Source organism: Salmo salar, unplaced genomic scaffold (genome assembly GCF_905237065.1).
Source record: "Salmo salar unplaced genomic scaffold, Ssal_v3.1, whole genome shotgun sequence".
Lineage (NCBI taxonomy): Eukaryota > Metazoa > Chordata > Actinopteri > Salmoniformes > Salmonidae > Salmo > Salmo salar.
In genome coordinates, this window is record NW_025547792.1 from 98958 (window position 1) to 121500 (window position 22543).

Below are 22543 nucleotides of genomic sequence, written 5' to 3' on the forward strand. Positions count from 1 at the left end.
TAGGGGTGTGGATCAGAAACCAGTCAGTATCTGGTGTGACCACCATTTGCCTCATGCAGCGCTACACATCTCCTTCACATAGAGTTGATCAGGCTGTTGATTGTGGCCTGTGGAATGTTGTCCCACTCCTCTTCAATGGCTGTGAGAAGTTGCTGGATATTGGTGAGGAACTGGAACACTGCTGTCGTACACGTCGATCCAGAGCATTCCAAACATGCTCAATGGGTGACATGTCTGTATGCAGGCCATTGAAGAACTGGAACATTTTCAGCTTCCAGGAATTGTGTACAGATCCTTGCGACATGGGGCTGTGCATTATCATGCTGAAACATGAGGTGATGGAGGCGGATGAATGGCACAACAATGGGCCTCAGGATCTCATCACGGTATCTCTGTGCATTGTGACTGATAAAATGCAATTGTGTTCATTGTCTGTAGCTTATGCCTGCCCCATACCATAACCACACCATCACCACACCATCACCTGTTCACAACATTGACATCAGCAAACCGCTCGCCCACACACAACGCCATACACGTGGTTTGCGGTTGTGAGGCCGGTTGGACGTACTGCCAAATTCTCTAAAATGACGTTGGAGGTGGCTTATGGTAGAGAAATGAACATTCAATTCTTTGGCAACAGCTCTGGTGGACATTCCTGCAGTCAGCATGCCAATTGCACGCTCCCTCAACTTGAGACATCTGTGGCATTGTGTGTTGTAACAAAACGGAACATTTTAGAGTGGGCTTTTATTGTCCCCAGCACAAGGTGCACCTGTGTAATGATTATGTTGTTTAATCAGCTTCTTGATATGCTACACCTGTCAGGTAGATTATATACTGCTCAAAAAAATAAAGGGAACACTTAAACAACACAATGTAACTCCAAGTCAATCACACTTCTGTGAAATCAAACTGTCCACTTAGGAAGCAACACTGATTGACAATACATTTCACATGCTGTTGTGCAAATGGAATAGACAACAGGTGGAAATTATAGGCAATAAGCAAGACACCCCCAATAAAGGAGTGGTTCTGCAGGTGGTGACCACAGACCACTTCTCAGTTCCTATGCTTACTGGCTGATGTTTTTGTCACTTTTGAATGCTGGCGGTGCTTTCACTCTAGTGGTAGCATGAGACGGAGTCTACAACCCACACAAGTGGCTCAGGTAGTGCAGCTCATCCAGGATGGCACATCAATGCGAGCTGTGGCAAGAAGGTTTGCTGTGTCTGTCAGCGTAGTGTCCAGAGCATGGAGGCACTACCAGGAGACAGGCCAGTACATCAGGAGATGTGGAGGAGGCCGTAGGAGGGCAACAACCCAGCAGCAGGACCGCTACCTCCGCCTTTGTGCAAGGAGGAGCAGGAGAAGCACTGCCAGAGCCCTGCAAAATGACCTCCAGCAGGCCACAAATGTGCATGTGTCTACTCAAACGGTCAGAAACAGACTCCATGAGGGTGGTATGAGGGCCCGACGTCCACAGGTGGGGGTTGTGCTTACAGCCCAACACCGTGCAGGACGTTTGGCATTTGCCAGAGAACACCAAGATAGGCGCCCTGTGCTCTTCACAGATGAAAGCAGGTTCACACTGAGCACGTGACAGACGTGACAGAGTCTGGAGACGCCGTGGAGAACGTTCTGCTGCCTGCAACATCCTCCAGCATGACCGGTTTGGCGGTGGGTCAGTCATGGTGTGGGGTGGCATTTCTTTGGGGGGCCGCACAGCCCTCCATGTGCTCGCCAGAGGTAGCCTGACTGCCATTAGGTACCGAGATGAGATCCTCAGACCCCTTGTGAGACCATATGCTGGTGCGGTTGGCCCTGGGTTCCTCCTAATGCAAGACAATGCTAGACCTCATGTGGCTGGAGTGTGTCAGCAGTTCCTGCAAGAGGAAGGCATTGATGCTATGGACTGGCCCGCCCGTTCCCCAGACCTGAATCCAATTGAGCACATCTGGGACATCACGTCTCGCTCCATCCACCAACGCCACGTTGCACCACAGACTGTCCAGGAGTTGGCGGATGGTTTAGTCCAGGTCTGGGAGGAGATCCCTCAGGAGACCATCCGCCACCTCATCAGGAGCATGCCCAGGCGTTGTAGGGAGGTCATACAGGCACGTGGAGGCCACACACACACTACTGAGCCTCATTTTGACTTATTTTAAGGACATTACATCAAAGTTGGATCAGCCTGTAGTGTGGTTTTCCACTTTCATTTTGAGTGTGACTCCAATTCCAGACCTCCATGGGTTGGTAAATTGGATTTCCATTGATTATTTTTGTGTGATTTTGTTGTCAGCACATTCAACTATGTAAAGAAAAAAGTATTTAATAAGATTATTTCTTTCATTCAGATCTAGGATGTGTTGTTTAAGTGTTCCCTTTATTTTTTTGAGCAGTATATATCTGTAAGGTATATATTTGACGAACTGACTTAAATTTGACGAACTGACTTGTCGGACAGGTGGCATCCTATGACGGTGCCACGTTGAAAGTCACTGAGACTCTTCAGTACGATCCATACTACAGCCAATGTTTGTCTATGGAGATTGCATGGCGGTGTGCTCGATTTTATACACCTGTCAGCAACGGGTGTGGCTGAAAGAGCCAAATCCACTAATTTGAAGGGGTGTCTACATACTTATGTATATACAGTACAGTGGGGGTACAGCCAGTAGATGTATGTGTTTACCATGTAGTTCTTGTACAGGGGATGTCCAGGCTTGGGTCGGGGGGGTAGAGGGGGGCCTCTCTTTGGTGCCCTCTGAACCTGCGGCTGATTGGAGGGGGTGGGGACAGCCTGTTGATTGGCTGATGTGGTAGAGGGGGCAGAGACATCCTGGGGAGGGGATGGCTGATTGGATGATATAGCAGAGGGGGCGGAGATAGCCTGGGGAGGGGTCTGCTGATTAGCTAATGCGGTAGAGGAGGCGGAGATAGCCTGGGGAGGGGTCTGCTGATTAGCTAATGTGGTAGAGGAGGCGGAGATAGCCTGGGGAGGGGTCTGCTGATTAGCTAATGCGGTAGAGGAGGTGGAGATAGCCTGGGGAGGGGTCTGCTGATTAGCTAATGCGGTAGAGGAGGCGGAGATAGCCTGGGGAGGGGTCTGCTGATTAGCTAATGTGGTAGAGGAGGCGGAGATAGCCTGGGGAGGTGGGGGTCGACCAGGAACAGTCTTTATGGGAGGGGGGCGGAGGGGGAGAATCTTAACCCCTCCCTGGGGTCTGAGACACAGAGAGACAGAGAGAGAGAGAGATACAGAGACCGAGAGAGACAGACAGAGAGAGAGACAGAGAGAGAGAGACAGGTTAAAAGTGTGTTTGTGGTCTGGAATACACAAAGAAAGATATTCATAGTTATTATACTATTATATTACTATTTTACATTTCTACTGCTTTGAGAGCAGCTACATGATAACAAGGAGGACTATACAGTCTATCAGGAGTCACTAAACTAACCAAGAGGAGGACTATACAGTCTATCAGGAGTCACTAAACTAACCAAGAGGAGGACTATACTGTCTATCAGGAGTCACTAACCAAGAGGAGGACTATACAGTCTATCAGGAGTCACTAACCAAGAGGAGGACTATACTGTCTATCAGGAGTCACTAACCAAGAGGAGGACTATACAGTCTATCAGGAGTCACTAACCAAGAGGAGGACTATACAGTCTATCAGGAGTCACTAACCAAGAGGAGGACTATACAGTCTATCAGGAGTCACTAACCAAGAGGAGGACTATACAGTCTATCAGGAGTCACTAACCAAGAGGAGGACTATACAGTCTATCAGGAGTCACTAACCAAGAGGAGGACTATACAGTCTATCAGGAGTCACTAAACTAACCAAGAGGAGGACTATACAGTCTATCAGGAGTCACTAACCAAGAGGAGGACTATACAGTCTATCAGGAGTCACTAAACTAACCAAGAGGAGGACTATACAGTCTATCAGGAGTCACTAAACTAACCAAGAGGAGGACTATACAGTCTATCAGGAGTCACTAACCAAGAGGAGGACTATACAGTCTATCAGGAGTCACTAAACTAACCAAGAGGAGGACTATACAGTCTATCAGGAGTCACTAACCAAGAGGAGGACTATACAGTCTATCAGGAGTCACTAACCAAGAGGAGGACTATACAGTCTATCAGGAGTCACTAACCAAGAGGAGGACTATACAGTCTATCAGGAGTCACTAAACTAACCAAGAGGAGGACTATACAGTCTATCAGGAGTCACTAAACTAACCAAGAGGAGGACTATACAGTCTATCAGGAGTCACTAACCAAGAGGAGGACTATACAGTCTATCAGGAGTCACTAAACTAACCAAGAGGAGGACTATACAGTCTATCAGGAGTCACTAACCAAGAGGAGGACTATACAGTCTATCAGGAGTCACTAACCAAGAGGAGGACTATACAGTCTATCAGGAGTCACTAACCAAGAGGAGGACTATACAGTCTATCAGGAGTCACTAAACTAACCAAGAGGAGGACTATACAGTCTATCAGGAGTCACTAACCAAGAGGAGGACTATACTGTCTATCAGGAGTCACTAACCAAGAGGAGGACTATACAGTCTATCAGGAGTCACTAACCAAGAGGAGGACTATACAGTCTATCAGGAGTCACTAAACTAACCAAGAGGAGGACTATACAGTCTATCAGGAGTCACTAACCAAGAGGAGGACTATACAGTCTATCAGGAGTCACTAACCAAGAGGAGGACTATACAGTCTATCAGGAGTCACTAACCAAGAGGAGGACTATACAGTCTATCAGGAGTCACTAACCAAGAGGAGGACTATACAGTCTATCAGGAGTCACTAAACTAACCAAGAGGAGGACTATACAGTCTATCAGGAGTCACTAACCTAACCAAGAGGAGGACTATACAGTCTATCAGGAGTCACTAACCAAGAGGAGGACTATACTGTCTATCAGGAGTCACTAAACTAACCAAGAGGAGGACTATACTGTCTATCAGGAGTCACTAAACTAACCAAGAGGAGGACTATACAGTCTATCAGGAGTCACTAAACTAACCAAGAGGAGGACTATACAGTCTATCAGGAGTCACTAACCAAGAGGAGGACTATACAGTCTATCAGGAGTCACTAACCAAGAGGAGGACTATACAGTCTATCAGGAGTCACTAACCTAACCAAGAGGAGGACTATACAGTCTATCAGGAGTCACTAACCAAGAGGAGGACTATACAGTCTATCAGGAGTCACTAAACTAACCAAGAGGAGGACTATACAGTCTATCAGGAGTCACTAAACTAACCAAGAGGAGGACTATACAGTCTATCAGGAGTCACTAACCAAGAGGAGGACTATACAGTCTATCAGGAGTCACTAACCAAGAGGAGGACTATACTGTCTATCAGGAGTCACTAACCAAGAGGAGGACTATACAGTCTATCAGGAGTCACTAACCAAGAGGAGGACTATACAGTCTATCAGGAGTCACTAACCAAGAGGAGGACTATACAGTCTATCAGGAGTCACTAAACTAACCAAGAGGAGGACTATACAGTCTATCAGGAGTCACTAAACTAACCAAGAGGAGGACTATACAGTCTATCAGGAGTCACTAAACTAACCAAGAGGAGGACTATACAGTCTATCAGGAGTCACTAACCTAACCAAGAGGAGGACTATACTGTCTATCAGGAGTCACTAACCAAGAGGAGGACTATACAGTCTATCAGGAGTCCAGGACACAGATACAGACTTACCGAGGAGGAAGAGGAGGTTCAGACTCTGTGGAGACCGGTGGGGTTTTCCTTTGGACTGGAGCTGGGGGTAAGGCTGGGGGAGTAGACCGCACTGGAGCTGGGGGTAAGGCTGGGGGAGTAGACCGCACTGGGGCTGGGTTTGGGGCTAGGGGACTAGACCCCACTGGGGCTGGGACTGGGGGACTAGACCCCACTGGGGCTGGTGGAATAAGCCCCACTGGGGCTGGGGGACTAGACCCCACTGGGGCTGGGTTTGGGGCTGGGGGACTAGACCCCACTAGGGGTGGGGGAGTAGACCCCACTAGGGCTGGGTTTGGGGTTGGAGATGGGGCTAAGGTTGGGGGAGTATCCTGGACTGGAGCTGGGATTAAAGTCTGGATGGAGGGTTTGGATGCCAGAGAAGGTCTCCTGTTCTCTGGTAGGGCTGTCCCAGACACAGGAAAGAGAGAGGAGGAGGAGGAGATAGGAAGAGGAGAGAGGAGGAGAGGGTTCAAAAATTATTTTAGTACATGCAATTACAGTCACAGTTTATAGTCATGTAAAGTTATGTGCATAATCACAGGAAGCTGTTGAGGGGAGGAGAGAGGAGGGGAGGAGAGATGAGGAGGGGAGGAGAGATGAGGAGGAGGCTGTTGAGGGGAGGAGAGATGAGGAGGAGGCTGTTGAGGGGAGGAGAGATGAGGAGGAGGCTGTTGAGGGGAGGAGAGAGGAGAGATGAGGAGGAGGCTGTTGAGGGGAGGAGAGAGGAGGAGGAGAGATGATGAGGAGGCTGTTTAGGGGAGGAGAGATGAGGAGGAGGCTGTTGAGGGGAGGAGAGATGAGGAGGAGGCTGTTGAGGGGAGGAGAGAGGAGAGATGAGGAGGAGGCTGTTGAGGGGAGGAGAGAGGAGGAGGAGAGATGAGGAGGAGGCTGTTGAGGGGAGGAGAGATGAGGAGGAGGCAGTTGAGGCGAGGAGGGGAGGAGGGGAGGCTGTTGAGGGGAGGAGAGAGGAGGAGGGGAGGAGGCAGTTGAGGGGAGGAGGGGAGGAGAGAGGAGGGGAGGAGGGGAGGAGAGAGGAGGGGAGGAGAGAGGAGGGGAGGAGAGGGGAGGAGGGGAGGAGAGAGGAGGGGAGGAGAGGAGGCAGTTGAGGGGAGGAGAGAGGAGGGGAGGAGAGGGGAGGACGGCTCATAAAAGAACGGAGCAAATGGAATGGTATCAAATACACAGAAATGATATCCAGTGTCTTCTGAAAGTATTCACAACCCTTGACTTATTCCACATTTTGTTGCAGCCTGAATGCCCCTTGACTTATTCCACATTTTGTGGTGTTGCAGCCTGAATGCCCCTTGACTTATTCCACATTTTGTTGTGTTACAGCCTGAATTCTAAATTATTTACATATTTTTATTTAACCTTTATTTAACCTTTATTTAACCAGGCAAGTCAGTTAAGAACAAATTTCTTATTTACAATGACGCCTACCAAAAAGGTTAAAGACCACCTGTGGGGACGGGGGTTGGCATAAAAAATAAATACAAAATAAATAACATATAAATATTGGACAAAACACGCATCAGGACAAGAGAGACAACACAACACAACACTGCATAAAGAGAGGCTTAAGACAACAACATAGCAAGGCAACAGAACATGACTACAACATGGTAGTAGCACAAAACATGGTAGCAGCACAAAACATGGTAGGAGCACAAAACATGGTACAAACATTACTGGGCGCAGAGGGCAAGAAGGTAGAGACAAAATTGATAAAATATTATTTTTTCTCACCCATCTACACACAACAATATCCCATAATGACAACGTGAAAACAAGTTTAAGATACATTTTTTTGCAAAATTATTGAAAATGAAATGCATAAATATCAAATTTAAATAAGTATTCACACCCCTGAGTCACTGCATGTAATAATCACCTTTGGCAGCGATTACAGTCTTTCTGGGTAAGTCTTTAAAGAACTTTGCACACCTGGATTGTACAATATTTGCCCATTATTCTTTTAAAAATTCTTCAAACTCTGTCAAGTTGGTTGTTGATCATTGCTCGACAGCCATTTTCAAATCTTGCCATAGATTTTTAAGCCGATTTAAGTCAAAACTGTAACTTGGCCACTCAGGAACATTCAAGGTCGTCTTGGTAAGAAACTCCAGTGTATATTTGACCTTGTGTTTTAGGTTATTGTCCTGCTGAAAGGTGAATTTCAAATCAAATTTAAAATATTTCTTACATGCTCCGAATACAACCTTACTGTGAAAAGCACTTAACAATGCAGCTCAAGAAATAGAGTTAAGAACATATTTGAAATAAACTAAAGTAAAAAAACGAAAATAAAAAGTAACACAAAATAACAATAAAGAGCTCAGTTGGTAGAGCATGGTGTGTGCAACGCCAGGGTTGTGGGTTCGATTCCCACGGGGGGGTCAGCACAACAAAAAAAAATGAAATGTATGCATTCACTACTGTAAGTCGCTCTGGATAAGAGTGTCTGCTAAATGACTAAAATGTAAAATGTAAAGTGCAGGGGTACAGGTTAGTGGAGGTAATTTGTAAATGTTGGTAGGGGTAAAGTGACTATGCAAATACCCCTACCTGCAAATAAAGTAGTCAATGTAAATAGTCCAGGTGGCCATTTGATTAATTGTTCAGCAGTCTTATGGCTTGGGGATAGAAGCTGTTAAGGAGACTTTTGGACCTGGACTTGGAGCTCTGGTACTCGTCTCCCAGTGTCTGTTGGAAAGCAGACTGAACCAGGTTGTCCACTAGGATTTGTATACTTTATTTTTTATTATTTATTTCTTTTGTATTATTTTTATAATTGAATATCCGAAACATACAACATACTTGCAGTGAAGCTGCTCAACAACTACATCATCCCAGTCGTCCAACAGATTCCCATTCAGAGCGACAAACAGAAGCATCCAGGGTCAATTACCTGCTCAAGGGCATGTTGGCCGATCTCCTGTCATTCAAATGTACTTTTTATGTTTTGTTTTGACTTTATTTTTTACTTTTATCTTTGACCATCATTCTCTCTCTCACACAGCAACTCCACTCCCACTTGTCTCCAATTCCACATACCAACCCTCAGCTTCCCTCAGCCCATCCCATGTATCTCTGCTGGCCACCCACTTCGGGTTTCCACGCAACACATATCTTTCAACTATGCTGTGATGTTTAACGTACAATATCAATCTATGTAATCGAATAGAATCCACATATTGCGAGTTGAAGATAAATACTTTTACTAAGAGAATTAGTATATTAGTAATTGACTGACCCGGTCTCTCCAGATCTCCCAACATTACTATTTCTAGGGTCAATTTTAGATGTTATGCATTTAGATGTTATGCAATGTTATGCATTTTCAGCCATTCCTGAACCTGGGACCAGAAACAGGCTACCTAAGGGCAATACCAAAAGAAATGGTCTATCGATTCTGTATCCTCACAACAAAATCTGCAGAGCTTCGATGATTTTATGACCCAAATATTCAACATTTTGTTGCTGGCAAGAATTCTATATAATAATTTTAGCTGAAAAGCACGAAGTCTTGAATCTTGTGTTGTTTTATATATCAACTCATACACCCTGTACCATGGAATCGGTACATCAAAAATCTCTTCCCAACTATTTTGCAATCTGTATGGCACAGTTGTCAACATCCTGGTCCTCAAATGAAACTGGTATACTTTCCTATTTATGCTATTTTTATTCCTCCGCAAGTTTTGATCCTTTATGTTGGGCAGACAGACCAGTTCCCTACCTCCTCCCGCTGCCACTTGCCTCCTCCATTTTTGGGGTAATGCTGTAATCAATTGGTTGTACTCTTGGATTGAGCAGACCTTTCCTTACAATTCTGATAACTCCATGAAGGCCATAATTCTACCATTCCAATTTACAATATCATTTATGAACAAAATACCCTGTTCAAACATATTTCCCATAAATACAGGTATTTTATCAACCAGCACATTTGACTTCAGCCATAATATGTGTTGTAATATTTGTTTTATCTTTTCAGGGGGGTGACATAGAAATTGTAGCCAGCTCTGCAATGCTTGTTTGAAAAAGAGAGATACTTTGAAAAAAGTATCATTTTCAATTAATCGAAAATGAGACATGGCAATCTGCACAAAGGCAAAATGGCCATTTTTAAACAATGGATGAGCTTTTCTTAGTAATCTACTTGAGAACCATTTAGGGTTCAAGTAAAACCTTTGAATGAGTGAAGCTTTTAGAGAGAGGTTTATGTTGAATAATCTCAACCCACCCAAATCATATTCATTATATAGATAGGCATGCTTTATTTTGTCTGGTTTAGCATCCCAGATAAAGCGAAATATTTTTTGCTCATATGATTTGACAAACGTATAAGGAGTAGGCAGCGCCATAAGTAAGTGAGTAAACTGAGATATGACTAAGGAGTTAATCAGGGCAATTTTTCCATAAATAGACGTATTTACCTCTCCATGGTTGCAGGATCTTGTCTATTTTTACAAGTTTTCTATTGAAATTCATTGTGTAGAGCTTATTTATATCTTTTGTGATATGAATATCGAGTATGTCTACTTCACCATCAGCCCATTTTATAGGTAAACTGCAGGGTAATGTAAAAGTTGTATTTTTTAAAAGATCCAATACGTAATATTGTACACTTATCATAATTAGTTTTAGTCCAGAGAGTACAGAAAAGTTATCTAGATCTTCAATGAGACATTGCAGGGATCTAGCTTGCGGACTTAATATAAAACTTGAGTCATCGGCATACATGGACACCTTTGTTTTTAAGCCTTGGATTTCTAATCCTCTAATGTTGTTATTGGATCTGATTTTAATAGCTAGCATTTCAATGGCCATAACGAATAGATATGGTGACAGCGGACACCCTTGTTTAACTCCTCTTGACAATTCAAAACTCTCTGAGAAGTAGCCGTTATTTACTATTTTACACCTGGGGTTGCTATACATTATTTTTACCCATTTTATAAGAGAATTACCAAAATTGGAAAAAATCCAGGCATTTCTAAATAAAATCCAGTTTTACTTTATCAAATGCCTTTTCAAAATCCGCTATAAATACCATTCCTGGCTTATTATACGTTTCATGATGTTCTATTATGTCTAGTAGTTGTCGTATATAATCTCCAATGTATCGTCCATGTAAAAAACCTGTCTGATCAGGATGAACAATACCTGGTAAAACCCTTTTAATTCTTAGTGCTATGCATTTTGCTAGTATTTTTGCATCACAACATTGAAGTGTAAGGGGCCTCCAGTTTTTTAGTCAGACTGGGTCTTTATATTTGCCATCTGGGTAGTGTTTTAATAATAGAAAAATCAGACCTTCCTGCAGAATACCTGACAAACTACCATTTCTATAGGAGTAGTTAAAACAATCTAACAATGGAGCTTTTAGTATATCAAGAAATACCTGATATACCTCTACCGGTATGCCATCAAGCCCTGGGGTTTTTCCAGACTGAAAGGATTTAATAGTCTCAAAAAGTTATTCCTCTGTAATTTGGCCTTCGCACTGATCTTTCTGTACATTTGTTAATATTCCATTTGTTATATTATTTGGAAAGAATTCCTTACTATAATCTTCATTCAGTGGGAAAGGATGAGACGGAAAAGTGAACATCTGCCTAAAATAATTAGCTTCCTCTATTAATAATTTGGAGAATCATAGACGACTCCGTCTTCAGTAACGAGCGAAAGAGATAAGAAAGTACTCAAGACGACTAGCTTGATTAACTTCTATGGGCTAGGTGGGACAGTGAAATATCAGGGCGGCAAATTCAAAAACAACAAAATGTCATAATTCAGCTTTCTCAAACATACAACTATTTTACACCATTTTAAATATACACTTCTCCTTGATGTAACCACATTGTCCGATTTCAAAAAGGCTTTACAGCGAAAGCAAAACATTAGATTATGTTAGGAGAGTACATAGACAAAAATAATCACACAGCCATTTTCCAAGCAAGGACATGTGTCAATAAAACCCAAACACAGCTAAATGAAGCACTAACCTTTGACGATCTTCATCAGATGACACTCCTAGGACATTATGTAACACAATACATGTATGTTTTGTTCGATAAAGTTCATATTTATATCCAAAAACAGCATTTTACATTGGCGCGTGATGTTCAGAAAATGTATTCCCACCAAAACGTCCGGTGAATGTGCACATCAATTTTACAAAAATACTCATCATAAACGTTGACAAATATATAACAATTATTTAAAGAATTATATATAGACTACCCCTGGATGCAACCGCTCTGTCAGATTTTAAAATAGCTTTACGGAGAAAGCACATTTTCCAATATTCTGAGTACATAGCTCAGCCATCACGGTGAGCTATCCAGACACCCGCCAAGTTCGGGGCAACCTAAACTCAGAATTAGTATTAGAAATATTCTCTTACCTTTGCTGATCTTCGTCAGAATGCACTCACAGGACTGCTACTTCCACAAGAAATGTTGTTTTTGTTCAAAATAATCCATATTTATGTACAAATACCTCCGTTTTGTTTGTGCGTACAGATCACTTATCCAAAGGCATAACGCGCGAGTGCGGAACGAGAGACGAAAAGTCAAAATGTCCCATTACCGTACTTAGAAGCATGTCAAACGCTGTTTAAAATCAATCTTTATGCTATTTTTTACGTAAAATTGCGATAATATTCCAACCGGACAATAGCATATTCATTCAAGAAGAAAAAGAAGGAACGGGCGTGCTCGTGTGACCGCGCATATCCAATCCCTTTGTTGCCAGGCAGACCACTCAGTAACTGAGCTCCTATTATCTGCCCAGTGACAGGAAAATGCTCAAACCACTTTCTGAAGGCTTTAGACAGCCAATGGAAGCCTTAGGAAGTGCAACATCCCCCACAGACACTGTAGCTTCGATAGAGAATCAAAAGAACAACTACAATTCTCAGACTTTCCACTTCCTGCTTGGAATTTTCTCAGGTTTTTGCCTGCCATGTGTTCTGTTATACTCACAGACACCATTCAAACAGTTTTAGAAACGTCTGAGTGTTTTCTATCCAAATCCACTAATAATATGCATATTCTAGTTTCTGGGCCAGAGTAGCAACCTGTTTAAATTGGGTATGTTTTTCATCCGGCCGTGAAAATACTGCCCCCTAGCCCAGACAGGTTAAGTCTCCTCCATGTATATTTCACTAGGTATTCCGTTTCTTTTTATACCAAAAAACTCCTTGCCTTGTTAAATAAAGGTTAAGTATATATATATTTTTAAATGTTTCAAAAACTTCTCAGTTAGCGGGCTATCACACTTCTCAGTTAGCGGGCTATCACACTTCTCAGTTAGCGGGCTATCACACTTCTCAGTTAGCGGGCTTTCACACTTCTCAAAACACATCATAGGTAGCTTAGTGCTCACTTACCACTTGCTCGACCGGATGACGTCATGGCAGTGGGCTTCTGAGCAACACTTGGTCTAGTGTTGGTGCTGTGGAGGTCTACGGAGGGTTTAGTCCTGGGTGCTACTGGAGGTCTGGGAGGAGGACAGGGATTTGGGGGGGTCCCCTCTGTCTGCCCCGCCTGGCGGTCTGGTCTTTGGGGTTCAGAGTGGGGCTTTCTAGGGAGCAGGGGTCGGGGTGCAGGGATTGGGACAATAGGGTTAAGGGCAGGGACAGGAACAAGGACAGGGGTACTTAAGGTGGTCTTAATAGGTTTGGGAGACGGGTCACTGGGTTTGGGAGACGGGTCACTGGGTTTGGGAGACGGGTCACTGGGTTTGGGAGACGGGTCACTGGGTTTGGGAGACGGGTCACTGGGTTTGGGCTGTGCGGTGGTTGTATCAGCAGTCAAGTTCACGGCGATCGCCACCGAGCCTCCTCCTTGCCAGACTCCTTTGCAGGCGGTCTTGGTTGCGAGGGAGGGTTTAGGGGCGATGGGAGGGGCCGGTTTGGACGGGGCCTGGACTCGGTGACGGGGTTCAGGTCTCCCCCGCCCTAGCAACGCGCCGTTGTCTGCATGGCTACCGTGGTCCTCTGCCTGTTGCTGCTGCTCGAAGGCTTGTATCCTGGCTCTCAGAGTACTCATATCTTCCTCTTCTTCTTCTCCCGAGTCGCTCTCGCTGTTGTCGTTGCTATGGTGATCAGGTAAGCCCCAATCGTCAGAGCTAAAGGCGTCCAGGAGCTCCTGAAGGTACTTCCCCTCCTGATAACTCACTTCCTGGTTCTCTGTGACCTCACTTTCTGTCTGTCCCAGCCTCACCAGGGTCTGAACCTTGACCTCTCGCCTGATTGGTCGAAGGCTATTCTTCGTGCGAGGGTGTGGCCTGGGCCGGTTATGAAGCAGAGGAGGGGAGGAGGGAGTTGTCAAGGCAACAGTGGAATGAGGGGGTGGGACCGAGGAGGACTGCACCCATTGGTCGGTCTGGCTGCCAGAGGCAAAGGTCAGAGGTGAGAAAGGATCAGAGGTCAAGAGGTCACTGTGAAACGCTGCTGGTCTGGTGTCCTCGGTGTGTCTGCTGGTCGGAGTGTGTGTGTGTAGTGCCGGACGGTCTTCTAGGAAAAGGAGAGGGTCGACAGTAGCAGTAGCAGTTCCCACCGTGTCATCAACGCGCGACGGCGTGTCATCAGGTTTGGATATAAAGGGAAAAGAAGGTCTGGGAGGTTTTGGAGCTCTGGTGGCTACAAACAAACACCAATTCACACATTGAAGCAACAAGCACCAGTAGAAGTAGGATGAATTTGACCTAATGTCAGATTTTGGACCCCAAAACAGCCTCTAAACACTGAACTAATCTAGAACTACACATCCCAAAACAGCCGCTCAACACTGAACTAATCTAAAACTACACATCCCAAAACAGCCTCTCAAACACTGAACTAATCTAATCTAAAACTAATCTAAAACTACACATCCCAAAACAGCCGCTCAAACATTGAACTAATCTAATCTAAAACTAATCTAAAACTACACATCCCAAAACAGCCTCTCAACACTGAACTAATCTAAAACTACACATCCCAAAACAGCCGCTCAAACATTGAACTAATCTAATCTAAAACGAATCTAAAACTACACATCCCAAAACAGCCTCTCAACACTGAACTAATCTAAAACTACACATCCCAAAACAGCCTCTCAACACTGAACTATTCTAGAACTACACATCCCAAAACAGCCGCTCAACACTGAACTAATCTAAAACTACACATCCCAAAACAGCCGCTCAAACATTGAACTAATCTAATCTAAAACGAATCTAAAACTACACATCCCAAAACAGCCGCTCAACACTGAACTAATCTAAAACTACACATCCCAAAACAGCCGCTCAACACTGAACTAATCTAAAACTACACATCCCAAAACAGCCGCTCAACACTGAACTATTCTAGAACTACACATCCCAAAACAGCCGCTCAACACTGAACTAATCTAGAACTACACATCCCAAAACAGCCGCTCAACACTGAACTAATCTAAAACTACACATCCCAAAACAGCCGCTCAACACTGAACTATTCTAGAACTACACATCCCAAAACAGCCTCTCAACACTGAACTATTCTAGAACTACACATCCCAAAACAGAAATCTAAGAACTGATTAATAGACTGTGTGCTGTCAACCTCTCCCTCTCTTACCCACTGAGCCTCTCTGGACTGGGGCGTGACTGCGAGTTGGAACTGAGGATTTTGGTCCGGTGTCAGTCTGCGTGGCGATGGTAGTCGTGGAGACGGAGCATAAGGGTGAGGAGAAGGAAGAGGAGGAGAGAGGCAACACTTGATCCTGTTCCTGTCTCTTCTCTCTAATCACCTCATCATAGGAGGGGGGAGGCTGGGAGGTGGAGGGGAGGGAGGAAGAGCCAGGGAGGAAAACAAAATTGTCAACAAAACTATTCATGACTCACATCACGAAAGAGCACAGATTACTGCAAGTCATCCGATCGACCCCAGAGAGTGATAAACACAGGGGACATATTTACAGAGGAATTATAAAACCATGACAGGTCTTTACTAGGGTTGGGCTATGTCAACCTTCGTCTATCGTGATTATCATAAAACACTGTCATATACGAAGGTTTTTCTCCCTATTGGCCAATCCCCCCCAACAAAAAGTGAAATAAAAATAAATAAAACGATACTTCTGTCCCACATCATGACATCACAATGTGATGTGATTATAATAGACCCAGGCTGTAGTCACATAATAATATGAAATTCCCCTCGACAACAAATTGACGGAAAACCAACATTCAGGATTAGTTACCTGTATAGTAGGAGGTATACTACTGCCCCAGATCATAGTGGTGGGAGGAGGGGTAGTTACCTGTATAGTAGGAGGTATACTACTGCCCCAGATCATAGTGGTGGGAGGAGGGGTAGTTACCTGTATAGTAGGAGGTATACTACTGCCCCAGATCATAGTGGTGGGAGGAGGGGTAGTTACCTGTATAGTAGGTGGTATACTACTGCCCCAGATCATAGTGCTGGGAGGAGGGTTAGTTACCTGTATAGTAGGAGGTATACTACTGCCCCAGATCATAGTGGTGGGAGGAGGGGTAGTTACCTGTATAGTAGGAGGTATACTACTGCCCCAGATCATAGTGGTGGGAGGAGGAGGGGTAGTTACCTGTATAGTAGGAGGTATACTACTGCCCCAGATCATAGTGGTGGGAGGAGGGGTAGTTACCTGTATAGTAGGAGGTATACTACTGCCCCAGATCATAGTGGTGGGAGGAGGGTTAGTTACCTGTATAGTAGGAGGTATACTACTGCCCCAGATCATAGTGGTGGGAGGAGGGTTAGTTACCTGTATAGTAGGAGGTATACTACTGCCCCAGATCATAGTGGTGGGAGGAGGAGGAGGGTTAGTTACCTGTATAGTAGGAGGTATACTACTGCCCCAGATCATAGTGGTGGGAGGAGGAGGAGGGGTAGTTACCTGTATAGTAGGAGGTATACTACTGCCCCAGATCATAGTGCTGGGAGGAGGAGGAGGGGTAGTTACCTGTATAGTAGGAGGTATACTACTGCCCCAGATCATAGTGGTGGGAGGAGGGGTAGTTACCTGTATAGTAGGAGGTATACTACTGCCCCAGATCATAGTGGTGGGAGGAGGGGTAGTTACCTGTATAGTAGGAGGTATACTACTGCCCCAGATCATAGTGGTGGGAGGAGGAGGAGGAGGGGTAGTTACCTGTATAGTAGGAGGTATACTACTGCCCCAGATCATAGTGGTGGGAGGAGGGGTAGTTACCTGTATATTAGGAGGTATACTACTGCCCCAGATCATAGTGGTGGGAGGAGGAGGAGGAGGGGTAGTTACCTGTATAGTAGGAGGTATACTACTGCCCCAGATCATAGTGGTGGGAGGAGGGGTAGTTACCTGTATAGTAGGAGGTATACTACTGCCCCAGATCATAGTGGTGGGAGGAGGAGGGGTAGTTACCTGTATAGTAGGAGGTATACTACTGCCCCAGATCATAGTGGTGGGAGGAGGAGGAGGAGGGGTAGTTACCTGTATAGTAGGAGGTATACTACTGCCCCAGATCATAGTGGTGGGAGGAGGAGGAGGAGGGGTAGTTACCTGTATAGTAAGGAGGTATACTACTGCCCCAGATCATAGTGGTGGGAGGAGGAGGAGGAGGGGTAGTTACCTGTATAGTAGGAGGTATACTACTGCCCCAGATCATAGTGGTGGGAGGAGGAGGAGGAGGGGTAGTTACCTGTATAGTAAGGAGGTATACTACTGCCCCAGATCATAGTGGTGGGAGGAGGGGTAGTTACCTGTATAGTAGGAGGTATACTACTGCCCCAGATCATAGTGGTGGGAGGAGGGGTAGTTACCTGTATAGTAGGAGGTATACTACTGCCCCAGATCATAGTGGTGGGAGGAGGGGTAGTTACCTGTATAGTAGGAGGTATACTACTGCCCCAGATCATAGTGGTGGGAGGAGGGGTAGTTACCTGTATAGTAGGAGGTATACTACTGCCCCAGATCATAGTGGTGGGAGGAGGGGTAGTTACCTGTATAGTAGGAGGTATACTACTGCCCCAGATCATAGTGGTGGGAGGAGGAGGGGTAGTTACCTGTATAGTAGGAGGTATACTACTGCCCCAGATCATAGTGGTGGGAGGAGGGGTAGTTACCTGTATAGTAGGAGGTATACTACTGCCCCAGATCATAGTGGTGGGAGGAGGGGTAGTTACCTGTATAGTAGGAGGTATACTACTGCCCCAGATCATAGTGGTGGGAGGAGGGGTAGTTACCTGTATATTAGGAGGTATACTACTGCCCCAGATCATAGTGGTGGGAGGAGGAGGAGGGGTAGTTACCTGTATAGTAGGAGGTATACTACTGCCCCAGATCATAGTGGTGGGAGGAGGAGGGGTAGTTACCTGTATAGTAGGAGGTATACTACTGCCCCAGATCATTGTGGTGGGAGGAGGGGTAGTTACCTGTATAGTAGGAGGTATACTACTGCCCCAGATCATAGTGGTGGGAGGAGGAGGGGTAGTTACCTGTATAGTAGGAGGTATACTACTGCCCCAGATCATTGTGGTGGGAGGAGGGGTAGTAACCTGTATAGTAGGAGGTATACTACTGCCCCAGATCATAGTGGTGGGAGGAGGGGTAGTTACCTGTATAATAGGAGGTATACTACTGCCCCAGATCATAGTGGTGGGAGGAGGGGTAGTTACCTGTATAGTAGGAGGTATACTACTGCCCCAGATCATAGTGGTGGGAGGAGGAGGGGTAGTTACCTGTATAGTAGGAGGTATACTACTGCCCCAGATCATAGTGGTGGGAGGAGGAGGGGTAGTTACCTGTATAGTAGGAGGTATACTACTGCCCCAGATCATAGTGGTGGGAGGAGGAGGAGGGGTAGTTACCTGTATAGTAGGAGGTATACTACTGCCCCAGATCATAGTGGTGGGAGGAGGGGTAGTTACCTGTATAGTAGGAGGTATACTACTGCCCCAGATCATAGTGGTGGGAGGAGGAGGGGTAGTTACCTGTATAGTAGGAGGTATACTACTGCCCCAGATCATAGTGGTGGGAGGAGGGGTAGTTACCTGTATAGTAGGAGGTATACTACTGCCCCAGATCATAGTGGTGGGAGGAGGGTTAGTTACCTGTATAGTAGGAGGTATACTACTGCCCCAGATCATAGTGGTGGGAGGAGGAGGGGTAGTTACCTGTATAGTAGGTGGTATACTACTGCCCCAGATCATAGTGGTGGGAGGAGGAGGGTTAGTTACCTGTATAGTAGGAGGTATACTACTGCCCCAGATCATAGTGGTGGGAGGAGGAGGAGGGGTAGTTACCTGTATAGTAGGAGGTATACTACTGCCCCAGATCATAGTGGTGGGAGGAGGGTTAGTTACCTGTATAGTAGGAGGTATACTACTGCCCCAGATCTGAGCGGCGGGAGGAGGAGGAGGAGGGAATCCCCCAGAAGCCCCGGGGAACCAGGTATTAGACACCAGTGGCTCTGCTGAAAGGATGGTGATCTCTGGACGCCTGGCGTAGAGATACAACACATAGAGGACATGAGCATAGAGCTACGACAACATAGAGAGGATATCATCATAGAGCTAGGACAACATAGAGAGGAAATCATCATAGAGCTAGGACAACATAGAGAGGATATCATCATAGAGCTAGGACAACATAGAGAGGATACCATCATAGAGCTAGGACAACATAGAGAGGATACCATCATAGAGCTAGGACAACAGAGAGGAAATCATCATAGAGCTAGGACAACATAGAGAGGAAATCATCATAGAGCTAGGACAACATAGAGGATATCATCATAGACCTAGGACAACATAGAGAGGATACCATCATAGAGCTAAGACAACATAGAGAGGTAATCATCATAGAGCTAGGACAACATAGAGAGGAAATCAGAGAGCTCTGACAACAGAGAGGAAATCATCATAGAGCTAGGACAACATAGAGGATATCATCATAGAGCTAGGACAACAGAGAAGATATCATCATAGAGCTAGGACAACATAGAGAGGATATCATCATAGAGCTAGGACAACATAGAGAAGTATTTCATCATAGAGCTAGGACAACATGGAGGATATCATCATAGAGCTAGGACAACATAGAGAAGATATCATCATAGAGCTAGGACAACATAGAGAAGATATCATCATAGAGCTAGGACAACATAGAGAGGATATCAACCTGATAGAGAAATAGAAAATAAAGATATATACAGATAACTGCCAAAATAAAGGAAACACTTACATAGTGTTTTAACGGGTAGGAAAAGGGGTTGGCACACAAATTATTATTTTCCTGAACAGAACCGTTCCACTGTTCCAACCAGCAAAACAGAGTTCTGTACCGGTTCTGAACCCCAAAAAGTACCGGTTTATTTATAGTTCCTTTCTGTCCCTTTTGAAACCTCTGAAATTAGTTTTTTTCTGTATAGGAAAGTCATTAAGCCTCACAATGACAGACAAACACACTCACTGTGCAGCCAATCACTATGGACAGATCAGTGTTGGACAGACCAGTCACTATGGACAGATCAGTGTTGGACAGACCAGTCACTATGGACAGACCAGTGTTGGACAGCCAGTCACTATGGACAGACCAGTGTTGGACAGACCAGTCACTATGGACAGACCAGTGTTGGACAGACCAGTCACTATGGACAGACCAGTGTTGGACAGACCAGTCACTATGGACAGACCAGTCACTATGGACAGACCAGTGTTGGACAGACCAGTCACTATGGACAGACCAGTCACTATGGACAGACCAGTGTTGGACAGACCAGTCACTATGGACAGACCAGTCACTATGGACAGACCAGTGTTGGACAGCCAGTCACTATGGACAGACCAGTCACTATGGACAGACCAGTCACTATGGACAGACCAGTGTAGGACAGACCAGTCACTATGGACAGACCAGTGTAGGACAGACCAGTCACTATGGACAGACCAGTGTTGGACAGACCAGTCACTATGGACAGACCAGTGTTGGACAGACCAGTCACTATGGACAGACCAGTCACTATGGACAGACCAGTGTTGGACAGACCAGTCACTATGGACAGACCAGTGTTGGACAGACCAGTGTAGGACAGCCAGTCACTATGGACAGACCAGTGTTGGACAGACCAGTCACTATGGACAGACCAGTCACTATGGACAGACCAGTGTTGGACAGACCAGTCACTATGGACAGACCAGTGTTGGACAGACCAGTGTAGGACAGCCAGTCACTATGGACAGACCAGTGTTGGACAGACCAGTCACTATGGACAGACCAGTCACTATGGACAGACCAGTGTTGGACAGACCAGTCACTATGGACAGACCAGTCACTATGGACAGACCAGTGTTGGACAGACCAGTGTAGGACAGACCAGTCACTATGGACAGACCAGTCACTATGGACAGACCAGTGTAGGACAGACCAGTGTAGGACAGACCAGTCACTATGGACAGACCAGTGTAGGACAGACCAGTCACTATGGACAGACCAGTCACTATGGACAGACCAGTCACTATGGACAGACCAGTCACTATGGACAGACCAGTGTAGGACAGACCAGTCACTATGGACAGACCAGTGTTGGACAGACCAGTCACTATGGACAGACCAGTGTTGGACAGACCAGTCACTATGGACAGACCAGTGTTGGACAGACCAGTGTTGGACAGACCAGTCACTATGGACAGACCAGTGTTGGACAGACCAGTGTAGGACAGACCAGTCACTATGGACAGACCAGTCACTATGGACAGACCAGTCACTATGGACAGACCAGTGTTGGACAGACCAGTCACTATGGACAGACCAGTGTTGGACAGACCAGTCACTATGGACAGACCAGTCACTATGGACAGACCAGTGTTGGACAGCCAGTCACTATGGACAGACCAGTCACTATGGACAGACCAGTCACTATGGACAGACCAGTGTAGGACAGACCAGTCACTATGGACAGACCAGTGTAGGACAGACCAGTCACTATGGACAGACCAGTGTTGGACAGACCAGTCACTATGGACAGACCAGTGTTGGACAGACCAGTCACTATGGACAGACCAGTCACTATGGACAGACCAGTGTTGGACAGACCAGTCACTATGGACAGACCAGTCACTATGGACAGACCAGTGTTGGACAGACCAGTGTAGGACAGCCAGTCACTATGGACAGACCAGTGTTGGACAGACCAGTCACTATGGACAGACCAGTGTTGGACAGACCAGTGTAGGACAGACCAGTCACTATGGACAGACCAGTGTTGGACAGACCAGTCACTATGGACAGACCAGTCACTATGGACAGACCAGTCACTATGGACAGACCAGTGTAGGACAGACCAGTCACTATGGACAGACCAGTCACTATGGACAGACCAGTCACTATGGACAGACCAGTCACTATGGACAGACCAGTCACTATGGACAGACCAGTGTAGGACAGACCAGTCACTATGGACAGACCAGTGTAGGACAGACCAGTCACTATGGACAGACCAGTCACTATGGACAGACCAGTGTTGGACAGACCAGTCACTATGGACAGACCAGTGTAGGACAGACCAGTCACTATGGACAGACCAGTCACTATGGACAGACCAGTCACTATGGACAGACCAGTGTAGGACAGACCAGTCACTATGGACAGACCAGTCACTATGGACAGACCAGTGTAGGACAGACCAGTCACTATGGACAGACCAGTGTAGGACAGACCAGTCACTATGGACAGACCAGTCACTATGGACAGACCAGTCACTATGGACAG

At 45.7% G+C, this 22543-nt stretch overlaps 1 protein-coding gene across 1 annotated transcript in view; it reads right to left on the minus strand.

Annotated features, from left to right (window-relative positions):
- Positions 1–22543, minus strand: part of LOC106578205 (SH3 domain-containing protein 19) — a gene marked incomplete at its 5' end in the record, with an annotated part of 42604 nt that overhangs the window by 12754 nt on the left and 7307 nt on the right. The window contains 5 exon segments of the mRNA XM_045711583.1: positions 2696–3227; positions 5754–6177; positions 13174–14427; positions 15391–15583; positions 19138–19273. Of these exon segments, the coding sequence (XP_045567539.1) occupies positions 2696–3227; positions 5754–6177; positions 13174–14427; positions 15391–15583; positions 19138–19273 (2539 nt within the window).